Below are 13204 nucleotides of genomic sequence, written 5' to 3' on the forward strand. Positions count from 1 at the left end.
TTCTTTTGTAAAGTCTTTTAAAACATAAAATAAAAATTAAAAAGTATTTTTTTTAAAAAATAGTAAATTAGTTTAAAATATTAAAGAACAAAGTTATATTTTTTATAAAATATAGGGATATAGGAGAAAAAATATAGGGATATAGGAAAAAAATAGGGATATGAAGTAAAAAATTTCGATCATCTAATCTAATGAACTTAATTTACTTGTAAAAGACAAAAGATAGAGTATTTAATTTTAAAGTTTTTTGGATTGGTGTTTTGCAAGTTCCATTGTCTTTCCTTTTATTTACTAGCATTCTAAGACAATATAGAACAAAGATATATTTTCCTCAAAAATTAAATTCAATGTAACTTAAAATTGAGACTAGATATATAATCATTTTTGTTTATTTAAATAAACAAAATGATAACACTTCTTTTAAATTACACTACTGTTACACCATTGAGGCGTTTACCATAATAGTTATTCTTATATCATCCAAAAATCTTCAAATGTCTTTAATAGCCTGGGCTAACACCCATATAGCGAGTAAGTCTTTAGCAAACAAATCATTATCTTCCATAGAGTTCAATAAAAAGTTGAGTGCCACCATTCATCATCCTCATAAGAATGTGTCCTTTTTTAAAGATTTCTTTATGCATTTCTATGCTGCGTAAACCAGTGGTTGAAGACTTGAGGTGATAATAGAAAGAAATTGTGAGCTTGGATAAACCTTTCTTAAATTTGCAAATTATGAATCATCTAGTTGCTGAGAGGCTATTTTCTATCTGCCACGGTTAGGGAATGGAATTCCATAAGCAAATTAATTGTGAAAACAATAGAATACTATGTTCTACAGCCGTCTAATCCTTGGGAACAAATTCCTAGATGGCATATGCCCGAAAAAACTAGAAAGCAAGAATAAGCTTATTATTTATAGATGCAAAAATATACATTTTACAATATCAAAATTTACAAAGCAATTTTCCAAATGAGGGCACGGGGAATACAATGGGTACTCAATAGATTTATTTACAGAACCATCATGTCGTAGTTAAGTATATTACCGGATGACCGATCTTCAACGCTCCTTTTACTAATTTTGGAAGGATTTGGATTTGGTATAGGTAATGGCAACTTCTCAGATTCAGGCTTCAGTCACACAATATTTTCATCAAATAACAATATCGTAGCTTCAAGATCAACGACTCACAAGCCAACCCGGTTTTATTAGGATGTCTTCCTTAAAATTGCGACCAGAGACAGACACTGACTCACCTTGACGGCGGTAACACTGCAAAGTATTAGAAGCAACAATTGAGAAAACCCGTCTCTAACAATTTTCAATATTAAGGAGCTTATCTAAACAATCATCAAGTAATACCAATTAATATAGCCTACCAAGAAGAAGATAACAAAGGAAACAGCTTAATACAATTATTGATAAGGCAGGGAAGTTTGGACAAATGCTCTATTTGAGGAATCAAGAGAAGTGATCAAGCACTAACCTTGTAACATACAACTGTATCATCAGGGTACATTGCAAATAACTTGGTACCAAGGCGTGCATTACACGAGTCACAGAGACTCTCATCATTAATCTGCACATGCCTTGATCTTTCATCTAATCTTGACAACCTTGCATCAGTGTCTACGGCACGAGATAAATTATGGACAATCTGAAATATATGTTAATAAAGTTAACAATACTAGTCCACAGTACTTGGTTGTCTTCCAATTTATATCAAAAGAAATGTCGACCAGAAAATGTTGGACTACAAACAAGCTATCTCTAAAAATCCTCATAAACTGGTGATACAGTAGAGACTATACTCAAGATGATGGTATTTAAACCAGTCATATACTTTGTTCCAAAAGAACTTCAAAAAACTGTTGTAGTTACAAAAATCTTGTGGAATGCACCTCCCTAGGAAAGAACTTTGCAGAAAACAAGATTACCCATAACTCTTTGATAGCAAGTAGCAACCACTACAACTCTGATTTGTATTGTATCCCCTCCTCCAAATTGAAGAAAATAGTCTCTAAGGTTGGGAAAAAATCTATCCAGAAAAGAAAAACTGTGACAGTACCTGTCCTTGACGATGATGATGAACTCTGGCCCTGAACATTCTTAGTAAAGTCTCAGAAGCAAGTTGAAGGGGCATATCTGGTGATAGTTTCTGCATTTAAAAGCCAAAATATTTTACAACTACAGATTTGGGGAGTGCATAAAAATATACAATAGCAGCCAAAGATAGGCGAGCGAAAATCAGTAAATGATTAGATGCAGAGTCCAGCCATCCATCCAATCCTGATAAAGGATTTATGAAGCATTGCATATTGCTGAAATAATGCCTGTTTATGCATTTCAAACTATCTCTTGTAGTAATTGACTTTTGATGCTAATATTTTAATAATAAGATATCAGACATGTCCATAAAATATTTTCCTATTTATTTCCTACCAAAGCCTCTTGTCAAAAAGCATTTAAAGCAGTCAGGTAAAAACACAAGCAAAATTACATCATGTCCTACATGCAACCCCGACTTGAAAAGAGAATAGACAAAAACAGATCCTAATGGCGCGTGCAGCAGGAATTGTTGGATTAGCAAAACAATGCATGACCTGAATCTTCCCTGATCCAGTGATGGGCATAAATAGGTGTATTTGTATCACATCATTATGGCCAACTTTATGACCCCCAACCAAAAGGGTGTTTGACTATATTCTTAATTTTACCGTCTCCTAATATATCTGACACTGTTGCTGGGATTTAAGAGGTTCAAACTCCAGACAGAGTAGGGGTTTGTGACCTGACCAGACCAGCGAATGAGACAGTTCTCGGTGAAACTGACTAGTGTACTTGTTAAAACTGATATAGACCAAGTTTAATACCTCTAAAACTTGCAATGGGTCCAACGATTCTCCATGATTGTGGAGAAGGCGAACAGCAGCAGTAAACATGGGATCTTTCCCATCTTGTGGATCCAAATACATTTCTAGCAATCTGAGAAAATTTGACAAAAAAGTAAAACAGTCTTTAACATAATTATGCTAAATAGCTATTACTTACATAAATAAAGCATTAAAAGGATGAAATTGGGACAAACTGCATGTAGGCATCCGCTCTTCCAATCTCGGCACAATACTGCTCAGCAGCTTCACTGTCTTCTAACTTTCTGGGAGCCAATAGACAACAATAATAAATAAAGATACTCTGTTTTTTTTCACTTTGTAAGCCATTTGCATTCAATTGTTCATGTCAGCATGTTTTAATGAAATTTACAAAAAAATTATCTTGAAAATATGGGATAGTTGATTGAGCTGTGAAATCCATCGAGTTAAACAATGGTAAATCCCAAAAATCCTTTCTGCAAGTCCTATATCTCACCATGAATTGGAAGGATTTTTATTCTCAAATTATTATAAATTACAAGTTACTGTACTCTAGAAGGATCGGATCAGTGTTGTTCGGTAAAAATAGTAATCCATATTTTTCACTTCTTGCCCAATTCTTATCAGACTAGGAGAGGGCTTTCAACTATACATATCAAATGACATCTTTGACCTCTATCATAAATCAATTTTTCAACAAATCAAATTATAGCAAGGTCAATTTAATGAATGTCTCTTTTTAGTACATATAAGTAAACCAGGGTTATTACAATTCTCAACCCTCCTGGAGTTTAAGGTCAATTTTTGAGGTGACACTAGAGAATGGCTAGGACAAGTTTGTATCATCTAATGTAAAAGACATACAGGCATATAGATGGCATCATATAAAATTGTTCGTAAAATTACAATGAATCAACAAAAAGAAAATGCATGCAAGGAATTACATGGCATCATACAATATCGTTTAAGTAAATTTTACAAGAAAAAATAGACAATAGCTACAATTTCAAAGCTAATTTGAAACTTACAAAGCCAAAATTTGGAGGACCAGAGTCTCTTGCCCCAATCTTCTATATAGAATGGCCTGTCAAGTAAGCCCAAATAAACAAAACACAAAAATTGTTGGTAGACATCAATTTGAACATAAGGGAATTTATCACCGCCTGTCCCAAAGATAGTCTATGAAACAAAGAACTTTACATAAAATATACATCATACTAAAATATAAAATAAAAATTTGATAGCTTAGTCAAAGGACTTATAATTACCTTTTCCAACCATAATTCTGATCCTTCAATCAAGTCGAGAACTTCTTCTGGATCATACAGGTCTGATGATTGCAAAAAGATCTGTAATCTTTCCCTGACAGGAGTCTGAAAGATTGAGTTCCTCAAAGTAGGCAAATTTTCTCTCTCGGTATTTGCACTAGCAATATTTTCAGAGATAATTTCAAACTCAAAGGCTTCAATTGCTGATTTGGCAAGTGAGAGGGCATACAATGTATGCAACTGAGTATCAAAACAGTCTTGGTCTTCAATCAACCATTGGAGATACCTAAAATAACAAGCATGGCGGGATAAATTAAGAAGCAGAATGTTAATAAGAGTATAAACTAATATTATAACTATAAAACACTTCACCATTAGGTATACTCATATACATTACAGCATAAAAGCAATGAAGATGAGACAATAAAAGAACTAACTGCATACTGAAATCCTGAGAATCAATAATAACCATATACATCTCAATACAAGTCTCCAACATATACCTCTGTAAAATTTCTACCTTCTGTGGATCAATAGATGTAACGACTTCATCTGCAGTGTGAATGGAACATATCACTAATGATTTAATAAATAAAATTAACAGAAATGAAAACATGATGATAAACCAGTGGTCCAAACTACACAATAACAATATATTCAAAATTTGCATTCTTCAATACCCTAAACACTATCATAATATCATTGTATAAATTCATGAGGGTGAGCATGGTTGAAGAATTGAGGCCAACCAGGAGAAAGCTGGATTTCTCGTTTGTCGGATGTTAGAACTTTGACTGCAAGAACCTGGCTGATATCTGCAATCTGAAATGAGAAAGTTCAAAAAGAAGAATCATGGAATTGTACATTTTACTTGCATTAACAACCAACTTCTTAACCACTCATAGTCATACCCATCCTAGATGTTGGAGAATCAAATCTTGGTCAGATGATTCCTCAAGAATCCTTGAAGCTTCAACTGCTGCAATTGCCTTGCCAGAAATGAGGTTTTCCCCACTATTCTGTATAATAGTCTCCAAAGCAAGGTCTTTCCGTAGGCTAGATGAATAACTTCTTGCCAGGATGCGCCAAATAGACACAGCTTTTGAGCTCATTCCTTTACTAGCGTATAGAAAGGCAAGGGTTCGTAGGTGCCCCGACTCTTCTAACATGTGTTCCAACTCTTCCTACAAAGAAATGTATTATCATAAGATCATCTTTCAGGACAATCCCACACAATTGCCATCATGTCATGCAATGAAACAACCTAAGTTTTTGTTTAACAAGGATTTAGACAATGGGGTCACCTCTTTTACTTTTTCTATTCACAATTGTTGTTAGTGTTTCAAGCAGGTTTTACCATTCCAGTTTTGCAGCGTAATTTTGCAGTTGACACAATTCACTTTTTGGAGAACATTAAATGTGGTCATGCCAACAAGATATTTAAAAAAAAAAATTCTAAAAGAATAATAGGCACAATTCCTACTACTACACACTTTACTGTCAAAATTTTGAAAATTTATTGATATCTCTCCAATCAAATAGTTCATAAACAAAATTGACATTAATAGAGATGCAACATAACAATTTAAATGAATCAAATCCACAATAACAACAATCTGCACATACCACAATACACCAGTTAGTTGAAGATGCCAACCTCTCCATGTCCTCAACGCGATTTAGGGCTCTATAGAGATACACTAAAAGAGTGTCAACCCCCTCACTGACTGACTGCATTAGTTTTTTCTCTCGGCAGGCCTCCAAATACCTATTCATAATATTCATAAATAAAAGGTCATGAAGAAGATGATCGCTATATAAAAAGCACGGATACTTGCAAAAATACAAATCTACATCAATGCATTGTACGTTTTTGTCAAAAGAACCTTGTTACGTGGCAAAGTAAGAAACAAAATTTGGTGGCAAGGAGTCATGCTGAAGCATAATTTAGATCAAGGGTCCACAGAATGTGTGATGTGGTTTAAAAGACTACAGAAGAATTACTATTAGGCAAATCGACACCTATGAAAGTATACTGCGAGAACAAGTAAATAACTTGCATAACTCACTCTGTTCTCATGACAGAGCCAAGCATATGGAAGTAAATAAACACTTCATTGGAGAGAAGATGAAAAACTGTGAGTTCTGCGAAACGGATGTCATCCTAACAATCAAGTTACAGAAATTCTCACCAAGGGCCCGCCCAATAAGTACTTTAATGATTTTATCAACAAGCTATTTATCGGAGACATTTCGGAGCCAGATTGCAGGAGGGTAAGGTAAGAAGCAAAAGAGATGTCAAATTCTATGTCCTGGATAATAGGACTTTGAATAGGATAAAAGTAGATAATGGTACTAGTGATTCGATAAGATAAAAATGTAATTTTTTAATCTTTTGGGATGTAGAACACCACACAGATTCATGTCATATCACTTCTACTAAAAAGAGGATTTAGTTCTCTTTTCCAGATCAAACAAAAAAAAAATACATATTTATTTTTCTTTAAGTAAAATATAAAACAAACTAAAGGATATAAACCTTTCATTAAAAAGAGGAATATAAACCTGCTAATGTTTTTGATTGCTGACTCCAACAAATCAGCTCTATTCGGTGGATTCAGAAAAAGATCATTGTCTACTATTGTTTCTACCCCTGCTTTTCTTAGGAAAGATGCTCTCTGGATTGTCATCAAGCCATCATCAACTACATCTTCAAGAGGAGCTGGGGGAGGATGCAAACCCCAATACCGATTCCTAGGAACCTACAAAAGCCAGTTTGAACCTCTGTACCACATTCATAAAGCACAAACTATAAATATTTGAATAATTCATATGCATTAAGAACAAGTGCAAAATTTCACATCACCAGACCAAAGAAAAATTACCGGTTAATCTTGGATCCAAAGTTCAAAGTTATAAAGCACATCAAATACACCTAAGTATTACAAGAAACATAAATTTCAAATACATCATGTGGTCAAGCAAGATCATACCAACTCACTTGCACATTGCACAATCACATGGATATTTTGCTTAAATAAATATGTATCTCTATGCTATAGGTTCAGCAATGAAAAAGCATAACATGTATTGGTGTCATGTAAAAGAACATAGATCAAATAGTTTATCAAATTAGCACAAATACAAAATAAATGTCACTAAATAGTATCTGATGAAACAATGAAGCTTTTAAACAGGTTGCTGTACAAAACTGCATTCAGACTTTGCACTCTACCTTAATATTCATTTCAAGTGAAAACAAGGCATGAGTATTACAAAAGTAAATTCAGACTTTTATTCTACCTTAATATTCATTAGAAGTGAAAACAAGGCAAGAGACAAATATACAAATCTTCTACCAAATTTACATCTTATAACTGTTGCTAATATAGTAAATGACATTAATCAAGTATGGAGCATTTCTTCACACTTAAAGTTTTATTCCTGTTGGCTTAGCTCATCGCAGAGACAAAAATACTTGCGACAGTAATATATTAAAAGGGAGACAAACACGATAGTACCAGTAATGACCAGCGATTTGGATCTCTCATTATAAATGGGAATATTTCAGAAGGTTGCATTGTCTCAGAGAGCAAAAAGTGGTCCACAGCTTCTTCAAAATGCAAGTCAAAAAGCAAGAGGAACCCCACTTGAGCATGAACAAATGAGAGCAAGTCTTTTGACATTTCACCTTCATAATCAAGCTCCTCTACCAAGGATATAGCTCCCTTATAGTTCTTCTTCCTCAAAAGGTCTTTTATTTGTTCTACAGACGGTAATTTCTGATAGCACACAACCTAGTAGTATATGTAACAAAAAAATGAGTTTATTCAATGACCTAGTATTATGAGAGCATATGGGTTGCAGTTATTACATATTGCTTGATTGCAGTTTTCTAATCAAATAAAATTGTAATGATAGTCATAAAATCAAAATAATAGGCTAAACCTGATGTCAGAAATATAAGAGTGTCTAGTACTGCATGGAATGCATCCAGTCCAATGTCATTTGGTACTTAATGATACAGAATTGAATATAATCTAGGGCTGAAATTAAATTTTAGTTTCAATTCAATAAACTCAGTCAAATTAGGAGTGAAGCCTTTATTTATATTATCTTTACCAGGCTGAAGGTATACTCAAAATGAAGCAATATTGATTTCATTATACAATTTCACCAAATAATGTCAATGCTTCCAAAACTTAAGTTGGGCCATGCCTTTTCCATCTTAATGAATTACTAGGAAAATGAAAAAATGTCACACATTTTAGCAACCATCAGGGAACGAATTTCTGTAGTAGAGTAGTCAAACCATATCAACCGGGTTACCCTCGGTCTAGAATAGTAATCTGCACCGCACAAGTTACTACCCGTAGCAGGAGAAAATTCAATCCAGCTGACAAAACATGTGAATTTTCTCTTTTTATGTTTCAAATTAGTTTTTTGTCCACCAAGCATTTAGCTTGGCTACTCCTGAAGTTTGAAAAAAAAGTACATACTTGGCAATTTTACTTCCCACATCTGAATTTGTTTACAAGTTTGAATAATGAAGCAATACAACAAGATAGTTCTCATCTTTCAAATTGAAGGTACCCACAAAAATGAAACAATATCCTTAGTGCTACTAGAGTCTTCTACAACTACTTATAGTAAGTTCTCGTTTTCTAGTCATTTCATTTTAAGCATGTTAGGATTTAGAATAAGTTTCCTAATATTTAAAAACAAAATTATTTGTTGTAGTTTTTCAAATAAAGGTGTTCATGAGAGACCTATCTAGTATCTACTACAAACTACTTAATTCTCCCCTGATGTAGATTGAACTTAAAAGCTTTGTTACTTATATTTTTTCCCGTTAGATTTGACCATATGGTTACAATATGGATTCAATGTTATCATGAAATGGCTTCTATTTTGTTTATCTAAACAATCCTAGCTTTACATCTTAAAGAACTAACACACAGTCGCACACACACGTTCAACAACAAAACCACAAGTATGTCAATATGTAGAACCTGAACAAAGACCACAGGACAATCAGATTCAAACAACAACTTACCTTGGTAGCAGTTGCAACAGCAACAAGCTTCCCACCCTTATCTTCCTCACTAGCAACAACACAAGGTCCAATCCCTTCCCCACCAAACGGCAACACCTGAGCACATCCCCCATGTTTCTTATTATACAGCTCAATCTTTCCATCGCTCACAACAACCACATAAAAAGACAACTCTCCAACAGAATCCAACCCATTCCGAAACACCAAACTACCCCCAACCGGCTGCCCTTGCGCATCAACAATAATCCCCACATTGTCCACCAACAACAACACCCTCCACTCCCTATACAACAACTTCAAGCGCGGCGGCCGCGACACATCCGGCAACGAAAATATAACACTGCTCTGTCCACTAACACACGAAATTAAACTATAACCATTCGCAGTACCAACAACAATCGAATCATCAAGCCAAACCATAGTACTAACAACACCATCAACACATTGAATCTCTTTCAAAACAACAAGTGTTGCATTATTAACATCTTTATCACTCTTCCCACTTTTACTTCCTAAAACAAGCTCCACAATCACTAGCCTCCTCCCAATAGCAAGTGCTAAAACACATCCACCACAACCCTCACTATGTGATTCACCGTCTTTCACTATCAAACCTCCCAATTTATGCAAAAACCTTTGATTACTATTACTATCCAAACCTAAACCTAAAACTTCAGATTCATTATTTCTCATTCTCCTTCTCGATACAACAGCAACACCTTTCGAAAACCCTAACCTAACCGCGCGATTCGATAGCTCGGAATCCACCAAAAACAACGAACCATCGGAAAGCAACAAAACCTTCCCTAAATCTGCTAAAACTAAAACATCATCCACCGAAGAGTTGCTCACAGAAACGCTTCGCAGAAACGAGAGCTTCTGCAAAAAGGAAGGCGAGTTTGTGGGAACGGTGCCGTTTTGGGAGGCGTTAGTGTCGTTTAGGTTAGGGGAGAGGGAGAAGAGAGTTCCGGAGTGAGTGCCGACGTAGAGAATAGTCCGATTATTGGAAAGTGTTGTGATGGCGAGAGATCGGACGGTGGTGGTGCGAGAGTGTGTGGATAAGTCGAATTGTGAGTGTGGTTCGATTACGATTCGGGTTGTGGTGGGTTCAGTTTTCGCCATTGGAAGCAACGATGAGTGGAATTATGGGAAGAATTAGTGAATTGAAGCCATTATTACTGTATTGAAGGTTTTTTGTGAAGCTTAGTTTGGACTCTGCTTCATGGTGAATGGAGTGCGGAGATCATAATCTAGAACAAATCACGGTGGACTGTGGTTGTGTTGTTGACAAAAGCAGAAGCAAGGAGTTTAACTTGGGTTCGCGGTAACGCACCGGATTTTACTTTGGATGGGAGTGAGTGACTACCTAAATTAAATCGTTAAAAGAAATTATTACTAAGAGTGGTAGTTTTTTTTTTATATAACAAAGAAGACTAAGGCCCAAAGAAACAGAAAAGAAACCTTCTAGGATATCGATAACACAAGCACTTCTAGGATATCGAAGTAAATCTTAGACTTTTTAGCCATATAACCCATCTTAGTTAAAAGAATAGTACATACATTGGCTTCTCTGAAAGTGTGACATATTGTTACTAGATCATACTCTAATTAAATTTATAATTTCTCTAATCAATGCAAAACAACTAGGGATGCTTCTACTCTCTCCCTCATTAAATAGCTCTTACCATCAACTCAAAACCGAAACTCATTTCCACTCTCCTCAATCATAGACTCTTATTGAGCTTGAGTCATTTTAAAACTCTTCAAAATTCTACCATAATAGCACTACAATTTCCCAAAAACTTGAAAAAAACCCTCATTCATTCACCCCTCGTATCACGAATAACATCACTATACTCAGTTTTATTATGATCCTTACTAGCCCCATCAAGATTAAGCTTGACCATATTATTTGAAGGCGGCTTCCAACCATAATCCCTACTCTTCACCTCTTGCTGAAGCACAAGAGAATTCATGCTAATAGCTTCCTAATACTCCATTTGTCTCTGAAAAATAAAGTAAGTATGATCAAAAGGTCTCACAAACTCATCATCATGCTCTTCGATTCCTTAACAATCATCAAACCCTTTTATAATTAAGGATGAAAAAGGAGATGGTTTAGAGCCTTCGATTCCTCTCCTCGACTATTTGGATACGAGTTGCCTTACTCGACTACCCGAGTAATCATCATACAAACAAAACATTTAACATATCAATTCAACTTGTCACCCCATGTGATCAAAATTCTTGTCAAAAAGAACATTATTTAACTCTTTCTAACGCGTATAACAAACCAGTGCTTAAGCCTCCGCCGAGAGTAGACAAGTCAATGTTTAGCCTTTAGAATGCGATCTATATAGTTATTCATTAAAAGACACCAACAAACTGTAGTTTCTCGAACTACGAATGCTCTGATTTCCTTATTGCACTATAAGGATACGTCATACGTAGGCACGAGATTGCGAGATTTTGGCCAGCACACTAATGAAATGAAGGAGAAGAGCGATCCAAAATGTAACGGAATTTAAAAAAAAATCTTCTTTAGTGATCCTTACGAATGGGCATGATCAGTGATAGAATTGTTACCTCTTGTAGCGATTGAAACCTTTGATGCAGATCTACAGAGCGATCACGAACGTTGAACGATGACAACGCCTCTACTCAGTCCACACGAACGGATTCCTTCAATCTTAGTGTTAGCTGCTACGAATGAAGGCTTTGAGTGAGAGAGAGCGAGAGAGAGAACCGAAATTACAACTGCACAAATGCTTATGCACAAGGGTTCTATTTATAGAACCACTTGTGCGGACTGCAAGCTAAAAAGCACACTTAAGTGTATGTGGCCCATATCTTATAATATGCCAAAATCACTTAAGTGTGTGGTACCTTACCATATTTCTTATTCTACTTAAGTACATCGTACCTTACGATGTTCTACAATTCACTTAAGTGCACTGTACCTTACGGTGTTCCTTAGTTACTCTATCTCTCATCAATCCGTCCTTTTGTGTGTGACCCTGTAGGTTTTCGCGGCATTGGCAATTATATTAAATCATGTATTTAACATAGTAAACAGTGAGCGGTATCTAGCAACACATCACTGCTACCCAAGACACGAAAATGTCATGTGATCTGACAAATCCTTTTGTGATAATACTTATCTGTACAATTACCCTTTTGCCCCTTTGTCTATATTGAACACAAGGCATAGACCGTGTCATCCTTGTCCAGTTCAATATTGGGCTCGTAGACATTTATCCTGTTACGCAGGATGGGCAAATTCCATCTAGGTCACTCATGTCCCTCAGCATGCTTCGTGGAGTACCCATCAACTGTCTTTATGGTCATCCAGTTACGGACAATGTTTGATCAACAATAAGGCACTCGACTCTACATCTAGGATCCATAGTGGTTTCAGGTCGAAGGGTGGTATACACCACTATCACCATGAGAATAACTTATGACACATTGCATAACATTCTATATAGTATTCTCATAGCGGGTCAATCCAGTATAAATATTACTCTTAATATTCATACCTATGTTTAAAACTTGATAACTCCTTATCCATGACTCATGAGATGTGATCATCAATCTATATACATAATAGTCTTAATGCTTTAATGTTATCCCACTTTACAACAAAGCTCGACTAAAGATACTTTAAGAATAGTGTCATTATGTTTAATGGGATCTCATGATTAAGTCACACTTGATGCATTAAACGGACTAGCTATTCGATACAAGTACCAAAAGTATTGGCCTTTAGGGCTTACACCAACATGAAAAACCTTCATTTTCCCCTTATGAGGTTTCCTTTCATTTCTCTTTTCAATCTCTTTATCACTCAAAGAAATACAATTAACATTAGCTAACATTCAAATAGAAAATTAGACTAAAAGGTTCTCGTTGAGTACAACTGACGTAAGGGGTGCTAATACATTCCCCTTGCGTAATCGACTCCCAAACCCGACTATGGTTGCGACGACCATTATTTTGTTGT

At 35.4% G+C, this 13204-nt stretch overlaps 1 protein-coding gene across 2 annotated transcripts; it reads right to left on the reverse strand.

The window, feature by feature from the left end:
* Positions 1-891: 891 nt before the first annotated feature.
* On the reverse strand, positions 892-10579 carry LOC127076537 (vacuolar sorting protein 3). Of its 2 annotated transcripts, XM_051018214.1 has the most exons (14): positions 9202-10578; positions 7667-7942; positions 6711-6907; positions 5772-5913; positions 5057-5329; positions 4895-4967; positions 4649-4697; positions 4146-4431; positions 3906-3961; positions 3093-3161; positions 2878-2989; positions 2073-2162; positions 1491-1661; positions 892-1276 (listed from the first exon to the last, which is right to left on the reverse strand). In XM_051018214.1, exons 1-14 carry the CDS (start codon positions 10321-10323, stop codon positions 1184-1186), a joined length of 3009 nt encoding a protein of 1002 aa, XP_050874171.1. In that variant the 5' UTR covers positions 10324-10578; the 3' UTR covers positions 892-1183. The 2 variants fall into 2 exon arrangements, 1 of the variants encoding a protein (XP_050874171.1); XR_007786834.1 differs by lacking the exons at positions 892-1276; positions 1491-1661; positions 2073-2162 and having other exon boundaries at positions 3906-4056; positions 9202-10579.
* Positions 10580-13204: the final 2625 nt, after the last annotated feature.

Source organism: Lathyrus oleraceus, chromosome 4 (assembly GCF_024323335.1).
Source record: "Lathyrus oleraceus cultivar Zhongwan6 chromosome 4, CAAS_Psat_ZW6_1.0, whole genome shotgun sequence".
Taxonomy (NCBI): domain Eukaryota; kingdom Viridiplantae; phylum Streptophyta; class Magnoliopsida; order Fabales; family Fabaceae; genus Lathyrus; species Lathyrus oleraceus.